General features: G+C 35.1%; 1 protein-coding gene across 2 annotated transcripts in view; it reads right to left on the reverse strand.

Annotated features, from left to right (window-relative positions):
- rmdn2 (regulator of microtubule dynamics 2) overlaps positions 1–17,334 on the reverse strand; it is a 62,505-nt gene extending 45,171 nt beyond the window's left edge. The window contains exons 1-2 of one of the 2 annotated variants that reach the window (XM_073920285.1): positions 17,275–17,334; positions 13,181–13,602 (exon numbers count right to left, since the gene is read on the reverse strand). In XM_073920285.1, coding sequence (XP_073776386.1) covers positions 13,181–13,602 — 422 coding nt within the window. In that variant the 5' untranslated portion in view covers positions 17,275–17,334. Of the gene's footprint in view, positions 1–13,180; positions 13,609–17,274 lie in introns of both variants that reach the window. The other variant, XM_073920283.1, reaches the window with a different exon arrangement.
- Between the last annotated feature and the right edge of the window lie 513 nt (positions 17,335–17,847).

A 17,847-nucleotide genomic window follows, 5' to 3' on the forward strand; every position in this document is an offset into this window, starting at 1 on the left:
CAACAGAATACATTTATAAAAGTAAAGGACCACTTGAAGATGGGTAAATGGTGAACTATCTATAACTATCTTTAACTTAAAACTCATCTATACTAGGCTGAGCAGCATGCTTAAAAAAACACTGCTTACTTCTTTTGGTTTCAACCTGTTTTGTTCCTTACAAGTTATAAAAATTAAAAGAAAGTCCTATTTGGAGGTCAAGAACAAATTTGGAAACAAACGCACAAAAACCCAAAGGTGTTTTCACGTCACTCTGAGTAACAGATATGCATTCACATAGTGTTTACACGCAAAACATCAACAGGGACTGTGCACAAGGGTAATTAATTGTTTATTGAGATTGCCGGTTTCAGTACTGACACCTTAAGGCTTTCATGCAAAAACACTGTGAGGTTTGTTTATGTATATATATATATATATATTTTTATAACAAGGCACGCAATACCTGCCTAATGTTTATAGCCTTAAAAAAAAGACCCTTTTCAATGACTGTAGGCGTACACTAATACTCTCTGCAACTGAGATGAGCGTGTAAAAAAACATAAATTACAGGTTAAGGTACAAATGAAAGGCTTCAGAAATAGTGAAACCATAAAAGGCTTCCATTAGGAATTGGCAGCTACGGCATTTGCGTCATTTGGGGCTTCGTGAGAACATTTGAGACTGCGAGCGGTAGTTCTGCAGGGATGTGTTGGAGCTGGAACCTCCGAGGGCACTTCAATGGTGCGCACATGAAGGTCGCTCATAACAATCAAAGGGAGAGCAAATGAGAGGAATCAGAGAAATGCTCAGAGATTGAAGAGTCTGTGATTGAGCTGTGTGGTAATGTAGTTTAGTGTTAACTGATGGTGTGTCTTTGATTAAAGGAACTACAGTTACACATTGACTGCCAGAGTCATTTGGCCCTTTTCTTAAGTCTGTCTGAAGTAATAACTTTCTCAGACTCTCATTATTACCAAATGTATACTAACAGCTCTTTTTTTTTGTTGAGTTTCTCATCTTTTCTTCTGCGATATCATCCAGGCATCATTCTGAGTCGCTTTTCAACATTCAAGTTGAATGTACTCAAAGCACTACAAGCACCAATATACTAATATTAGAGGTGTCACTTCTTCAGTCTTGATGAGCATGAGGGTGAAACTTGCATTGACGATTGGAAGCAGGACTGAATTTGAACCAAAAATCAAGTGCTTTGCACACACCTGGTAAAGCTGGCCTCTGTGTTGCGCATGTCACTTGGCTGGACGGGCGGCCGAATGTGATAACCGATTTTTTTCTCAGCTGAGTTTAAAGGATGCTGTGTTATTCATATCCAAGCAGAGGCTGCAACTACAACTGCAGCCACACATTAAACATTGACATTACCATGCGATGGAATGTCACTTTAGATGTGCAGAAAGCTGCATTATTGAAGTGCAGTACAGATATATAAGCACCGCAATCAAACTATAACCATCTTGTAGGACTTTTAGCCGCATTTTGCAACAGGACAGTCCACACAGCTGTTTAACACTATATACTCTGCACCTACACACATATCCAAGCGCGCGCACACAAACTGAACTGCTTGAGAGTCAACACACCAACCTTCATCAACACCAAACACGTTCAAGTATTTAGGTATGTTTAACAAAAGAGAGAGCACAACATCTGTCTCACAAAAGGGCTGGTCGATTATGGGAAATCATAATCATGATTATTTTGGTCATATTTGTAATTACGATTGTTCAAAACGATTATCAGTTGAGATCAAAATTATTCGCCTTTTTGTGAATTTTTATATATATTTAAATTATTTTTTTTTCTAGAGGAAGGCTTATTTGTTTTATTTCGGCTAGAATAAAAGCAGGATTAAATATTTTGAAACCTATTTTAGTAGCTCAATATTGTTAGCCCATTTAAGCAATATATATTTTTGATTGCAGAAGAAACTACGGTTATACAATGACTTGCCCAATTACCCTAATTAAGCCTTTGAAAGTCACTTTAAGCTGAATACTAGTATCTTGAAGAATATCTAGTAAAATATAATGTGCTGTCATCATAGCAAAGATAAAAGAAATCAGTTATTAAATATGTTATGTTTAAACTGTGCTTTAAGCATCTTCACTTTAAGAAAAATAACTAGCTACAAAAGTCTTTCAGTCAAGAGCAGTAAGGGATTTTCTCCTTTTGTTGTTTGATTAATAATAAAGACAGTCGGCCGCAGGAATATTGTGCGCTGTCACTTTAAGAATAGTGCGGCTCTGATATGTCTTTTGATTCTCAACGTGTTTGTTTATTACACAAATGAGAGTTAATATGAATAATCACTAAACACCGCGCTCTGACACAAATGTGCATGTGTTTGACCATTAAAGTGCTCACATTAAGATGGCATTAGATGTGTGTGCTCTGCTTATCTCCGAGCCTGTCCGAGGTTAAGTGCAGCGCACACACACACAGAGCATTTATGTTTTTAAAAATATGAATGATTCAAACATATATTAATGAATGATCCGCATTCGTGCTGCAAAAGTTACATTACAGTACATTCTTTTGGTCATTTTCACGTGGAACTGAGCTTTGCAGAGCAACAAATGTGTACAATTGGATAAGGGGCGCCGGGTGGTATATAATGGAATAATCGTTTATCTCAATTAATGGTTTTTTATAATCGTTAGAAGCCAAAATCGAAATCGGATTTTCGATTAATTGCACGACCCTACTATTATGTTTAGAAATGTGTTGAAAAAAATCTTCTCTCCGTTAAACAGAAATTGGGAAAAAATAAACAAGCGGTCTAATAATTCAGAGGGGCTAATAATTCTGACTTTGTGTGCGTGTTTATATATATATATATATATATATATATATATATATATATATATTAAAAAGACTATTATTTTTTATATATTAAAAAGACTATTATTTTTAAAGACTAGAATTTGTCTTTCCACTATCTGGATTAAGAGATGCAGCCTCACACAAGAAAAACAGAACCTTCCAAAGGGATTATTCAATGCCAATCTTTTATCTTCCTCTTTGTGTGGCCAGCATGAGAAGAAGCGTACGCTCAGGAGTTTGTTTGGTTTTTTATTTTTATTTTGTTGTGTTTGTTTGAGAGTGTCTTACATCTGTCCTCAGCAAAGATCAACAACTGTCAAGGATCTGGCACTACACTGAGATCTGAAGCATCATCTGGACCAACATTAACAGACATCATTAGAGCAAAAGTTTGCATGTGCGCTGCTTCTTTACTTCTGTTTTGTTTATCTTTGCGAGGTAATGAAAACCATAACCTATCATCACATCTCTATTCATTTGATGAAGAGAAACAGATTTTTATGTTGACTTTGAAAAGCCAACATACTGTTTTGCTATTTAAACAACTAGTTGATACTTTGACTGTGGGGGAAATCGGAGCTCCCCGAGGAAACCTATACGAACACAGGGAGAACATGCAAACTCCACACAAAAATGCCAACTGACCCAGATGGGACTCGAACCAGCAATCTTGCTGCCCATTAGTTGATACTTCTGATAGCAAATTTTTGAGCTTACAAGCTACAACCAATAAACTAAAGGTCAGAAGAGATCAGATATTTTGTTTAGATATTTTTGTTTTTTGTTTTATTAAAGTCAACTTTTCTTTTGGTCGGCGCCAATAACCTAGTGGTTAAGCACGCTGACATACAGCACCATGGTGCTCACATTTCCTAAAATAAAAGGGTGAATGTTTGTGCTTGTTGTGGTGAATGTTTCTACTCTGCCTAAAAGTGAAAAGATTCAAACCCTCAAGCCTTTACTATGTATGACAAAGCTAAGACACTTTGAAAAGAATTGCTGTTCCGGGGAAACACGGTTACCATCCCAACAGTCACCGGCTGTGCACACATTCAGATGACTTCATCAGCTGGACACACAGACCCTCTTTATTCCTCTGTAACACTAAAAGCCCTCGGTACAGGTTTTACATCAATAAGACTTAAAAATATAAATAATAATAATAATAATAATTAAACAAGACACCTTGAGCTAATCAGTGGCAGTAAATACGTTCCAAAAGATTTCTGTGTCAATGTTGCATTATACAGTTTGTTGTTAAGCGGCAGTCACATTAGAGTTCAAGCATGCGATATTCTGTGGTGCGGCACTGCAAAAAGGGGCGGGATTAAACATGATGATTAGACATTAAAAAAGCGAGCCATTGCTCCATGTTTTAAACTTCTGTCCAGAGGTCATGTTTTGATACTCGATTAGTCTCACGTAGTCAAGTGGTGCAATTTCGCAGGTCAGAGTTCACCAAGCTTGAACTTTGCACCGCAGCAACCTGTGAAACTTGACGCATGACCCTGCGTTTCCGGTCTGACGCATTCGCGTGTGTATGAATGGAAGTCTACGGGAGGAAAAGCCCAGTTTGACCGCACATTTATTTGCTTCTGTGCTATTCTACTTTGCATTTGGCCCTTTTGTGTTACTAGGTTGCATCGAATTTGCCAGTTGTGGTGCCGCTAATTGGCAATTGGGTAACAAGCTGGTGGTTCATTTTAATGCGCATCTTCTGCTGCACAGATTTGAGTTGGTGTAACTTTGGTCCAGTCGCACAATTCTAGACACTGTTTCTATCCAGACCAAAGATGATGTCCTTTTTTATTACATTTTCTGAGTTTATTCGTTAAGCAATATTTTTTGTTATAGAGTTTGCTGACTTTCCGGTTATAACCTTAGTTTGTAAAAGAATCATTTGTTAAAAGCATTGCTGAAAAATTTAATTAATTTGCTAAATGGTGCTTTATTAAGACACGTTCTCACTGTTTTTTTTTTTTTTTTTTTTTTTTATTAAAAAACAGAAAATTATTTTCTCTGGAAGTTTGTTTCCACCAAACAATAAAACGTTATTTTTATTTATTTTTAATCTCACAATTCAGACTTTTTGCCCACTTAGTATATATTAATAATAATAATAATAATAATAATAATAATAATAATTCCTTACGGTTATTGGGGGGAATCTCCTCATCCACCACCAGTGTGCTGTATTCAACTTGATCACACAACAGCAGCCGCACACCACACACCAGTTGATTGGTGGAGAGGAGACCGTTCATTCATTCATTCATTCATTTTCTTTTTATCATCCATACACACATTCACACACATACACAGACAATTTAGTTTACCCAATTCACCTATACTGAATGTCTTTGGACCCGGAGAAAACCCACACGAACACGGGGAGAACCTGCAAACTCCACATAGAAATGGCAACTGACCTAGCCGAGGCTCGAACCAGAGACCTTCTTGCTGTGAGGCAAACATGCTACCCATTGCGCCACCGTGCAGCCATGAGACAGTGACAACTATGATATGGGGATTGTTAGGAGGCCATGATGGACAGAAGCCAGTGGGCAAATTTGGCCAAGATGTCGGGGTTAAACTCCTACTCTTTTTCGGAGGACATCCTGGATTTTTTATTGATCACAGAGAGTCGGAACCTTGGTTTAACATCTCACCCGAAAGACGGAAATTCTTATTATATATATATATATATATCTCACAGTTAATATTATTTCACCTAACTGTTTATAAGCTTTCTTACAATTGTGAATTGAGGTCTAGCCATTGTGACTTTCTTACAATTGAGTTAAAATTTTGCAATTGTCTTATTTTCTCAGAATTGCTACTTTTTTCCTCACAATTACTTCCTCAGAACTTAAAACTTCATTTTTTTTTCAAACTTGCACAGAAAACTCTTTTTTTTTCTCCAAACTGCAATTAAAATACATTTCTTTCAATTATTTCTGTCAAAATTGACTTATTTCCTTACAAAGGAAGCTACTTGCCATTTCTTTGTTATTTTTGTTGAAACTTAAAACCAATGAATAAAAAGTGTCTACAGTAAAGAGCATGAGATTACCAAAAACAAAAGCTGGTGTCTCAAAATCAAGTTTCAAACCAGTGGATGAGCTGCTCCATTTAGTCACAAATAAACTATTATTTGACTACAAACACAAGGAAGTTTCTTGGTCTGCACTTCTGTCACACCTCAACACCAAAAACAATGATGTGCTGTCTGCAATTTTTAAAGACACTTCCTACAGCAATTCTGTACAGTATGACAAATAAACAACGTCATAGTCCATTTAGCAGAACGCTTCACTTATTAAAGAGCATTCACTCCTTTCTATGAGTGATCCGGCCTGTCTGCTTCTATAAACAATAGCTTGTTTTTTCAAATCTACAGCAATCAAACATAGTAAGCGGCATCATTTTAAAAGTATTAACATCCTTCAGCAAACAAGACGAGCTGTGACGTGATTGCACACTAGCAAAGTAGGAACTGTGACAGAATTTACAAGTTCCTGCATGAAACCGTTAAAATAAGGCTGTGATAACTTTCAGACTGAACGGCTGGTGCTTTAAAGAGACAGACAGAAAGGAGGAAACTGTTTTGACAGATGAACGCCCTTTTGAAGCCCAAGCGGCTCCAGAACCAAACTACACACACATACAGGGCTGTTTTACTATTTTAGCGAGGATGTTACATAAACTTCCATAGTTTTTACATCAGGTAACGATACTATCCATTATGTCTGCACAATATATAGTTTCACCATCGATATCGCAATGTGCAAATCTCCAATAGTCACATCACAGGATTTGTTCAGAAGTTCAGAACACCTGAATTGCGGAGTCACTGCAACATTTAACTTTAATCTAGTGAGAAAGTTTTTATTTATATGTGTTTTGTAACTGTGAGACTTCAAGCCAACTAACACCATTTGGGCACAAGAAATGATAACGTTTGCCATTTTAACAAAGATGAGTTGTGTTTATTTATACAATGACTATATTCTGTGAATTTTGTACCTCAATACTGTTAGAAACCACCCAAAACCATAAAGCACCGTTTGTAATTCTTATTTTTCATGTTTTCATCTGTGTTTGTTTATTTTGTATATTTTTATATCTTTTATGCAGATGTACCCTTAAGTAAAACCATTCCAATCGATGTAATATTATGAATTCTATCCAAAACAGAGCAATCGTGCAAAATTTTATACATATTGCAATATATAGAATAGCAGAAGAAACAAATATTGCAATGTCAGTTTTTTCGAATGTTGTGCAGCCCTAGTATCTATAGCCTAATCATACCCCTACACCTACCCCCACCCCTTTACCCAACCCTCACAAACACAAATGCCAATCCTTAGATACTAATAAATAAGTGTTCTGGCAGATTTTGAAGCACTTTTAATTAGTGAAAAACTGTGAAATCTCTTTTTATATCTCACAATATAAGTAAAATTGAGCACTCAGACCTTTAAGACCCTTATGTCCAATCACAATCATTTCTGTTGAACATGTGAACATAGCCAATCAGTGATGTTTAAGTACATGCTCGACAGCGCTTAAATGTTAGGTTAAGGACATTTTTGAAAATTCAGCAGCACAGATTGGTACCAAACTTGATACTTTTGAAAACCGTAGGCCAGTGGAAAATTGCACTGAGAAATGGATAAAAATATTATTTTTTTTAAATGTTAATTTTTTAAAATATCAATTTTCAGTTATGCTGGTCATTGTGTATATATATATATATATATACATATATATATATATATATATATATATATATATATATATATATATATATATATATATATATATATAATCATGTTTGGCTTTTGACACATTTTTTTAAATATGTGGCTAAGAAATAACTACTAACTTCTTTTTTGGTGGGGCTGGTAAAAATTTTGGCAGGGCAAGTAAAAATCTGAACCACAGAAAAAAATCCCTAGAGTTGAACCCTGGCCATACAACACTACCTGACAAAAGTCTTGTTGTCGGTCCCAGTTGTAAGAGAAACCAATAATTACTTGATTTCTAGGTGATTATTTGGAAAAGTGGCAGAAGGTAGATTTTTTACAATGAATTATCTGTTGAACTGCATCCCATTTCTTTTAAAACCCACATAAAACCCCATTTAAAACCCCAAGATTCTCACAGAAATCAGTTTGGGGAAGGAAAAATCCTGATTTGGGGACATATCCATCCTAAGCTATCAAAACAAATGTGCTGCCTGTTATATTACAAACCACAAAATTCCTAAAAGCAAAGAAGGTCAAGGTGCTCCAGGATTGGCAGCCCAGTCACCAGACATGAACATTATTAAGCATGTCTGGGGTAAGATGGAGGAGGCATTGAAGAGGAGTCCTGCAAAAAGGCTTTCTTTGCCATTCCAGATGACTTTATTATTAAGTTATTTGAGTCAGTGCAGAGATGTATGGATGCAGTCCTCCAAGCTCATGGGAGTCATACACAATATTCATTGTTTTTCCACTGCACCATGACTTTATATTCTATACTGTACATTATTTCTGTTTAGTGACAAGATTTTTGTCTAAGCAAAGTCAGACCTTACTGTCCTAATTAAATAATTAAAAATCAAGGAATGATCAGACTTTATTTTAGTAAAATAAGTGTAATCTAGAGGCCTTTGCTTTTCATATAAGCAACTTCAGATACCTTATGATCAACTAGAAATCAAGTTATTATGTGCTCCTAAAATTTGGATAAGTGACAGGACTTTTGTCAGATAGTGAATTTTAAATAACTTTACTTTTCGGCAAAGGTCAGAGACCTCACTAGGTAGCTATAAACACAACTTTAAGAGTAAGGAAGGATAATTAAACCATATTTTTAAACAAAGTTAATAAATAAAACCTTTTTAAGAGTAATATTCAGATGGATTGTTGGTGATTGGATGGGTGTTGATGCGATTGGGTAGCTTTACATGAACATGGGAAAATAAGACACCTGTTTAAAATGATTTAAGACCTATAATATTTTAGAGAATTTAGGACTTTAAGGCCTAAAATCTTGTTTCTGAAAATTAAGGCATTGGGTAAGACCAAAGGTACACACACACTAGAAACAATGTACAGCATCGCAGTGTTAAAACACATCCTGACTGCTCAAAGTAAAACCGCGATAATCATGCAACACAAAGCCAGTCATGGTCTAGAAAAACTCCAAACAGACATATAAAAAGACTAATGAAAACTGATTGCAGAAGCATTTCATCAGATGCCTCCGGGGCTTCCTTCATTTATTTATTTTAATATCTCATTTGTGCAACTTTGCCTGTAAACACTCCAAGCGGCTTTAAAATAACAAATCATTTTTGGAAATGTAAGTCGCTGCAGAACATGGCGTGTTAAAAATAACAAGTTTAATGCTACGGAAAACAAAACAGATTATACGTGAATGGCTTCTGGAGCAGAATTTAGCGAGACTGGATTGGACTTGTAAAGTGCTTAGTGCTGAATTTAGCGAACAATTGCTTAAATGAATGACTGGAGGCAGTGGAGTTCACCTCGTCTGTACATATGTCACCTGATTTAGAACACTCTCAGATTTCTACCTCCATCATAACCCAACATAATTATGAGCACACTTCGAATGCTGCTAAAACTTAATAATCACCTACAAAGTGTTACATTGTCTAGCATAGAGATATAAAAAATTAAAAAGCACAATACTTGGATTTACTGAAATGACTGTAACTTGAAGAGCAATGTAAAGAGCTACAATTTTTTCTGCATGTTACTGATGCTGTTTAACGATTAATCTTGATAAACAGTCTACACAAGAAGTTTGTATTTATATAATATGTGCGTTTATTGTGTATATCAATTATGTATATATGTAAATACACTTATATGTACATAGTATAAAAAATTACATACATATTAATATTTATATGTGATTTTATGTTGTATATAAATATTATTTACATGCATGTATTTACTTATGTAAATGTAAACTTTATTTTTGTATTCATTTAGTCGTGATTAATCGTTTATGAGTACTATACGTCACCCAAATGTCCAACACGAATTTAGAATATGACATTAAATCATGTGAATAAATCAGTGTTTCTGAACCACGTTCCTGGAGGACCACTCGCACTGCATGTTTTGGACGTCTCCTTTGTCGGTCACACCCATTACAGGTCTTTCAGTCTCTGCTAAAGAGCTGATGATCTGAATCAGGTGTACTTGGTTAAGGAGACATGGAAAATGTGCAGACCTGGTGGTCCTCCAGGAACGTAGTTGAGTAACACTGGAATAAAGCAAAATATTGTGTATTAAAGAAAATGAAATCCTCACTTCCTAGTAATTCAAGTTTCTGTAAGATGGGCACTGTAGCTGACTGATATTTTTTAAGTGCTAAAACACCTTAGATTTCAGGAGTTCACACTTATATATTGCCTGATGCTATTAGCATGCTGTCCCGGGAGAGAACCATAAGCTCGGACATAATTGAGCTCAGGGCTCCTGCCTGGTCAATGAGCATGTAAGGGTGTACAGATCAGGTAGTTCTCGAGAGCTCACCCTGGTAAAGGAGGAAAGAGGGAGATTGGGTGTATAGGGGTATAAACTAAGATAAAGGAGGAAAGCTGCGGTCACACAGGACTTGTCTCTCCATAGACTTCCATTCATACGCACGCAAATGCGTCAGACCAGAAACGCAGGGTCATGCGTCAAGTTTCGCAGGTTGCTGCAGTGCAAATTCAAGCTGGTGAACTCTGACCTGCGAAATCACATCACTTGACTGCGTGAGACCAACCGAGGATAAAAACATGACCACTCTGGATAGAAATTTAAAACATGGAGCAAATCGCTCGCTTTTTTAATGTCTAATCATCTTGTTTAATCTCTGGCCACGATCGATCATATTACCTGCTCCTCTTGAAATCAGTTTGTGAAACTTCATGATGTGATTGAGATTGATAAACTAATAAGTCCAGTTAAAGAGTCATATTAGTCCCAATTTAAGACAAAAAAAATAAATAAATAAAACAGTCACATGGATTTTGTTTAACTTCATTTTAAAACTTTATTAGATTTTTATTCATTTATTATCACAGCAATAATTTAGCAATAATTGATTTACAATTTATTATTATTTAATATATTTTTTATTATAACAGTCTTTTATTTTGAAAATCAACTTTATTTTTTTCACATTTTCACAGTTTGCGGTAGTCAACATTTAAAGTGGCCGAAAAGGTTTGACAAAAACAGTTGTAGTTAAATAGTTTTATGACAACTTCATTTATAGATCCTGTGTGTAAGATTTTGACTCTTCTAAAGCATAAATATTTAATAAATATGCAGATGTTTAAGAAACATGCGAAATTAAAATTCTTTTTTCTCTGAAAAACAATGCTCAGGTCAGCTATTTTGCTTTGAAAATGTGAGTTACGTTACATGCCTGAACATCTGCATTTGTTTTGGTCATTTAACTCACCTAATGCCAGTTTAGCATATTTATATTTTAGCATCCTGGGTTGCCTTGGTGGAAAATAGTGCATTTCATTCATTCAGTAAGGAAGGCTCTCAAAGTAAGCACCCATGACCAAAATGCGACCTCCAACGGAAAGTAGCAGCCTACAAAATGAGACCTCGATTTAGAGTTCCACATGAGGTGGTTATTAATTCGCAAATAATATAAATATTAAAAATGTAAACGTTAGGTGAGCAGGTCATGATGTAACCAACAACTAGGGCTAGGCGATTTAGCAAAAAAAAAATCTATTTTTTTTTTATAAAGTTTGATCAATTCACGATTTCGATTTTTGTTTTTTATTGTGTCACTAGTCTTCTCAAAACATTACAACAACATGACTGAAGTAACATTCTCTTTAAAAGTAACTTGAAAAACCATCTGGTTAAGGAACAATGTATTTTTAATGGCCATGTCATACACAAATCGGTCAAGGTGTAAATAAATGTAAAACAAATTCACGAGTTAAATATTGTTGCTGAAGATTTGAATAAAAAATATTTGTGTAAATATTGCAGTTGCAGGAATACAGATGTATTTTTTGCAAGTTTTGCTGAGCCTAGGAAAGATAGGCTGTCAGCTCGACTTTGACTTTGTCTTCTTCTGATTGAATGACAGGTTGTAATGCTGCTGCCTTTTTCTTAAAAAGATACAGTGAAAGAAAAAGGACTGAACATGGAAACTGTAAAGCCTAATTTAACCCAATGTATGAAGTTGTGGACGTATAGCAGGAGAAAATAATGCGCTTTGCTCCACTCTCTGTGTTATGCTGCCTGATCTGTCTGGTTTTCAACTAGGTCCGCTAAATGACGTCATGGGGGCGGGTACTTTCATTTTCACTGCTACAGTCCCTCACCTCTACTCGTGTTCAAACCAAAAGATCGGCACGGTTTTTCACATGGCAGGCTTTTACGTCCTTCATACATGTTGAGATCGAGTTTATCTACTTGATGGGGGAATGTCTTGACAATCCACATAGACGTGACTCAGACTAATGCAACAAGTAAAATCCTGCATGACTTCACGCTTCAACAGGCAGTCAAGCAGGTCGCACACCAGAAGCATCGCAACACGGCGCGCACATGACAGTTTAAACCATCACACACCAAACGCGCACATTCGCATGATATTCAACATGCGCTCTGTGGGCCGGCTGAAATACGAACTGCTTCGTGAATCGTGGCAGGGCGGCGCCGGTGTGTGTATAGAAACCTGTTTAGAATTCTAAAATCCATGGCGCTGCGTGACGCTGCGTGGTGCTGCGCGGCGCGTCACCGAGAGGCGCTTCTGTTGTGCTTCCTGCTTTATACAGAGAGTGAACCAAAGCACATTGGTGCCATTATAATGTATTAAATATATATATTTTTTTAAAATCACAATTTCTCGATTTGATTCAAAATTAAATTGTCTTAAAATGTAAATTCGAATTAATCGAAAAAAATCGGAAAAATCGCCCAGCCCTACCAACAACACGCTACAGTACGTAACGAGATTTGCAGTGATAAGCAATTTGGCTGTTTGCACCAGACGAAACAAGATAGAAATTTAAATACCACCATTACGAAGAACAGAATAGTGCACTTACTGCACTCCAGTGAAATTGTAAGATATTGACAAGATAATGGCAGTATTGTATGCAATATTAAGAAATACACATATAAATATTAATATGAAAACACAGCTTATAAATCTTATAAGGCAATTTTGAAATCCTCCCTTAATAAGCTCTAGCTTCCTCTTCCCAATATATAAAATGATTGACTTGCAGAACAAGTAATATGACTACACGTTCATTGTCTAGAGCAGTCACAGAAACAAATAGAGCTCAGAAACTCACCCTCCTTCACTCTCTGCCTCTTCTGAGCTCTGTCCTTCACTTCTAGTTGGGACTCCTGATCTTTTTCTCCTGGTGGGAGTGCGGTGAAGGGGACTTGCCCTGCGAGCGCTGATATCCTCTGCGCTCCGGCCCCTCAGCTGATCTCTGACGTTGTCCTGCAGGTGTGGAAGTGCATCCTTCAGGGCTTTTACCTCTTCTTTGAGCTCGGACACACAGTGGATTAGAGCACCCAGTCGATCTAGCACCTCGGCCTGGCCTGTCTGCAGACACAACGGGCCATCCGTGTGATCCCCAAAGCTCCTCTGGTTTCGGACTCTGCCATCACTTGCTTTGACTTTCCTAAAGTAGACGATGGCCAGGCTGATTCCAGCAGCACCTGCCAGAGCCCCTAAAACCAGAGCCCTGCTGTCCGCTTGAGCCATCTTGGACTGAGGAGAAAAAAAACAGAGAGGGAAATAAAGAAAACACTCTGAATAAACTTTAGTTGCATTTCAGGTTGTGCAATGTAACATTATATAATGTAAGCACAAAATAAAGTATATAGTTTTTATTTATATATATATATATATATATATATATATATATATATATATATATATATATATAACAAATATCCTCCCTGTGATAACAGCTCACGGTCAGCAGCTCATGTCACGTGTGATTCCCGATCACGAAAACATCGTTATATTAATGACAAAAATGACATTTTTAGGTGAATTACACCTTATAAATAAAGTAGGTGACTCATTTAACATCATTTGGAGGTGTCAATGTCACTGAGCAACGTGTGTGAAACAATGAAAAGACTTGTGCAGCCGCCGTTTCTTCTCTCCTGAACTTGAAAATATGATTGACAGAATCGCAGAAATGCTGGATTTAGATCGTCTAGGGGGTCGAATCGAGATCGCGATATTTTAACGATTAATTGTGCAGCTCTAATATATATACAGTTGAAGTCAGAATTATTAGCCCCCTTTTGATTTGATTAGATTTTTTTAAATATTTCCCAAATTATTTTAACAGAGCAAGAAAATTTTCACAGTATGTCTGATAATATTTTTTCTTCTGGAGAAAGTCTTATTTGTTTTATTTTGGCTAGCATAAAAGCAGTTATTAATTTTTAAATAACAATTTTTGGGACTAAATTATTAGCCCCTTTAAGCTATTTTTTTTCGATAATCTACAGAACAAACCATCGTTATACAATAACTTGCCTAATTACCCTAACCTGCCTAGTTCACCTTATTAACCTAGTTAAGCCTTTAAATGTTCCTTTAAGCTGTACAGAAGTGTCTTGAAAAATATCAAGTAAAATATTATTTACTGTCATCATGTCAACGATAAAATAAATCAGTTATTAGAAATAAGTTTTTTAAACTATTATGCTTAGAAATGTGATGAAACAATCTTCCCTCCATTAAACAGAAATTGGTGAAAAAAATAAACAGGGGCGCTAATAATTCTGACTTCAACTGTATATATATATATATATATATATATATATATATATATATATATATATATATATATATATATATATATATATATATATATATATATATATATATATATATATATATATTATTTTTTTATGTATTTTTTTTCATAATTTCAGGCTACTACGAGGATGCTGATTAAAAACATTAATAACCGCATCGTGAGAAAGAGAAAGTTATCTTGTAATCGTGAGAAAGTAATCTTAAAAGTAATTTGCTTTTTTTTTGTGACATCTTTAGTTTTTGAAAAGTTTTATATTTTATTACATTTCTGTGTTTTTAATTAAACATTTGCCATGAAGTTCTAAACAAAGTGAAAAATATGATCACACATGAATGAGTTTTTGGGTATAAACTTTAAAAATGCTAAAAGAAAGTGTCCTTTACAGGTCTCAATAAACAATTAATTCATTTAATTTACAGAAATGATACTATATTGTGATAGATCTTGTTACCGGGATTTGAAATGATCAAAAACTTCTCTGGCTATAATTTAGCAGTCAAACAACCTAAATAAAGGAATAAATATATAAAAAAAAATGTTGGTACCCTTTAGTAATATTCATACTTATTTTATATGAATACATTTCATGTTAAATGAATTGAGTTTTATACTGTTTTATCATTCAAATTCTTATTTATTTCACATATTATTTGTTTAAAGTGGGGGACATAAGTATTGAACATGTCACTATTTTTCTCAGAAGTCATATTGCCAAAGGTGCTGTAACCAAATGTTGATAACCAAAAAAATCCATATTTGAAAAGAAAACAAATCTAAGTAGTTTACATATTAGGTTTTGTAATAAAATGAAATGACACAGGGAAAAAAGCATTGAACACATGAAGACAGGGAGGTGTAAAAGGGCAGTGAAACCCCAAAGAGCAACTAAAATATCTCAGTAGTTCTTCAGCAACTGTCCTTCATCATTGTAAATGAATATTCACTGCTTCAGTCCAACATCCACATTAGCAGGATGAAGAAGACAATGATCCAAAACACAGCCGAGGAAACTCTCAAATGCTTTCAGAGAAAAAAAAATCAAGCTGTAGAATGGCCCAGCCAATCACTTGATTGAATACAATTGAAAATGCTAAATATAGATCAGATTTGATAGACGAGACCCACAGAACCATAAAGAATTTTACACTCTGTTAAAGTCTGTGGAAAAACTCACACCTGAGCAATTCATGTGTCTTCATTCTCCATTTGAGAGGCGACTTTAAGCTACCATCACCAAAATAAGCCTTTTATAGTGTTAAATACATTTCAGTAGTTTAGTCCTTGTGTCTTTCCATTGCTATCACACATACCATTTTTGTTTTTTTGTTTTATTTTTGTTGATGTATTTAAATATATTGTTATTTATTTAAAGCTTATGTATTGTATACAATACATGGATATAGATGTTATGTATATGTTTTCTATATAAATGAGGAAAATAAAGATGCTTTATGGATGTGACCAAAAAAGTCTTTGAGTTTACAGTACACACCATACTTTGTAGAAATTCTGTGAATTAAACTGCAAAACCCAAAAGAAATAGTGATAATCAAAAGGATAAAAGTTTTAATATATATTTTTGCATTTATGAGAAAAAAGGTGTTGTTACGGATGTAAAATTGCCACTTGTGTCACTTTTGGTAAATCAAATATAATAGTTGGAAACATTGACAGAGACATTTTTGTACTTTAAAATAATTGCTAACCAAAAAATTAGAAACGATTTAGAAATTTTGGTGAAATGTTTTTCATGGCAAGGTTGACAATTGCATGGAATTGTCTTATTTAAGCTGCTAGACTGAGGTAAAGTTGGTTTTATATTTGCACATTTGTTCGGTGACAGCTCCATATATTGTTTACCATGGTATTTTGAATATTCAGACTGAAATCAAATGTAAGTATGACTTCAAAACAACACTGGCACTATTTAACTGACTGTGATCAATGTTGTACTTTGATGGTTGTTGGCTGCTAATATGATTTTGCTATTTAGAATTTCCCATTTATACTATTCTGAGATTTTATTATTAATGAGATAGACTGAATGTGCGATCATAAAACCAACTTTACCTCTATTAGTTAGCTGCCAGTCAGTGACCAGAAAGCGAATTAGCCTAAGCTAATTAATCCTCTTTGAAGTGTCTGAACTCAAGTCTAATTCATCCTTTCACGGAAACACGTCCATAAACTCCAGCGTATACGGTGTGCAAAGCGTTGTATATCAACAAGAACTCGTAATTTTACACAAATAAGAAATAAGTTACATAAGAAAATTTCCCCAGGCGTTTGAACAATAAACATGAGCAGTAATGATGAAAGCCATAATTATTGTGGATTAGGATCTCTATTCGCCGTGAAAAACGAGTTTTAAAATTGAGAAAAATGAATAAATCTGCATTTTAAACAGCACGGATCGTAAGTGGTATTAGATGTTAATCAGCAGCCAAGGTCTTAATATTCACAATAACGCTCTGCCTATGTAGACGTCACGGAGAAAATAGCCTTCTAACAACATTGTAGCGGCCCACATCAGCAAAAACACGAAACATACATTACAAAACAGCAATTTAATCATGAAAAGCAGCAGAGTTTACCTGTTTAAAACGTCCTCCCCAGCGCAGCGGTGCGTCAGCAAAAACAGTCCGTGTCGCTCCAAAGCCCAAAACTGAAGGTTCCGACTAAATAATAAAAAAACACTACGTAAACACTTAGGTTTAAAAATAACTTGGAATAACAATGAACGACGTTTGATAGATAGACGAAAATTAAAAGAGTGGTATTTCAAATGTTCACTCTCAAAAAGCAGCTTTTGTTTTATTCAGTTTTACATGCCTTGGTATGTTAGTAAGTTAATGCTTCTGTCTTTTTTGATTCTCCATTTAGAGCCTTTTGATGGATGTAAACAAAAACAATAGTCCCAGCATATTTCCTGTTTTACATTTTTTATTTCTATAGCTTCTGGGAAGCCAAAAAGAGCCACATATTGTTAAATAATGTTATGACAGCTGTTTTAACATTAAGTTTAACATTAAGTTGCCTCTTGTTTCAGTTATGGCATGTCCATGGGCCAATGACATGAACACACTGAAATGGTCTATACAGTAATTCCAAGCATTGTTTTTCTACAAAATCACATTTCTAAAGGGACCATCATTGTGAAACATTGC

Source organism: Danio rerio, chromosome 13, assembly GCF_049306965.1.
Source record: "Danio rerio strain Tuebingen ecotype United States chromosome 13, GRCz12tu, whole genome shotgun sequence".
Lineage (NCBI taxonomy): Eukaryota > Metazoa > Chordata > Actinopteri > Cypriniformes > Danionidae > Danio > Danio rerio.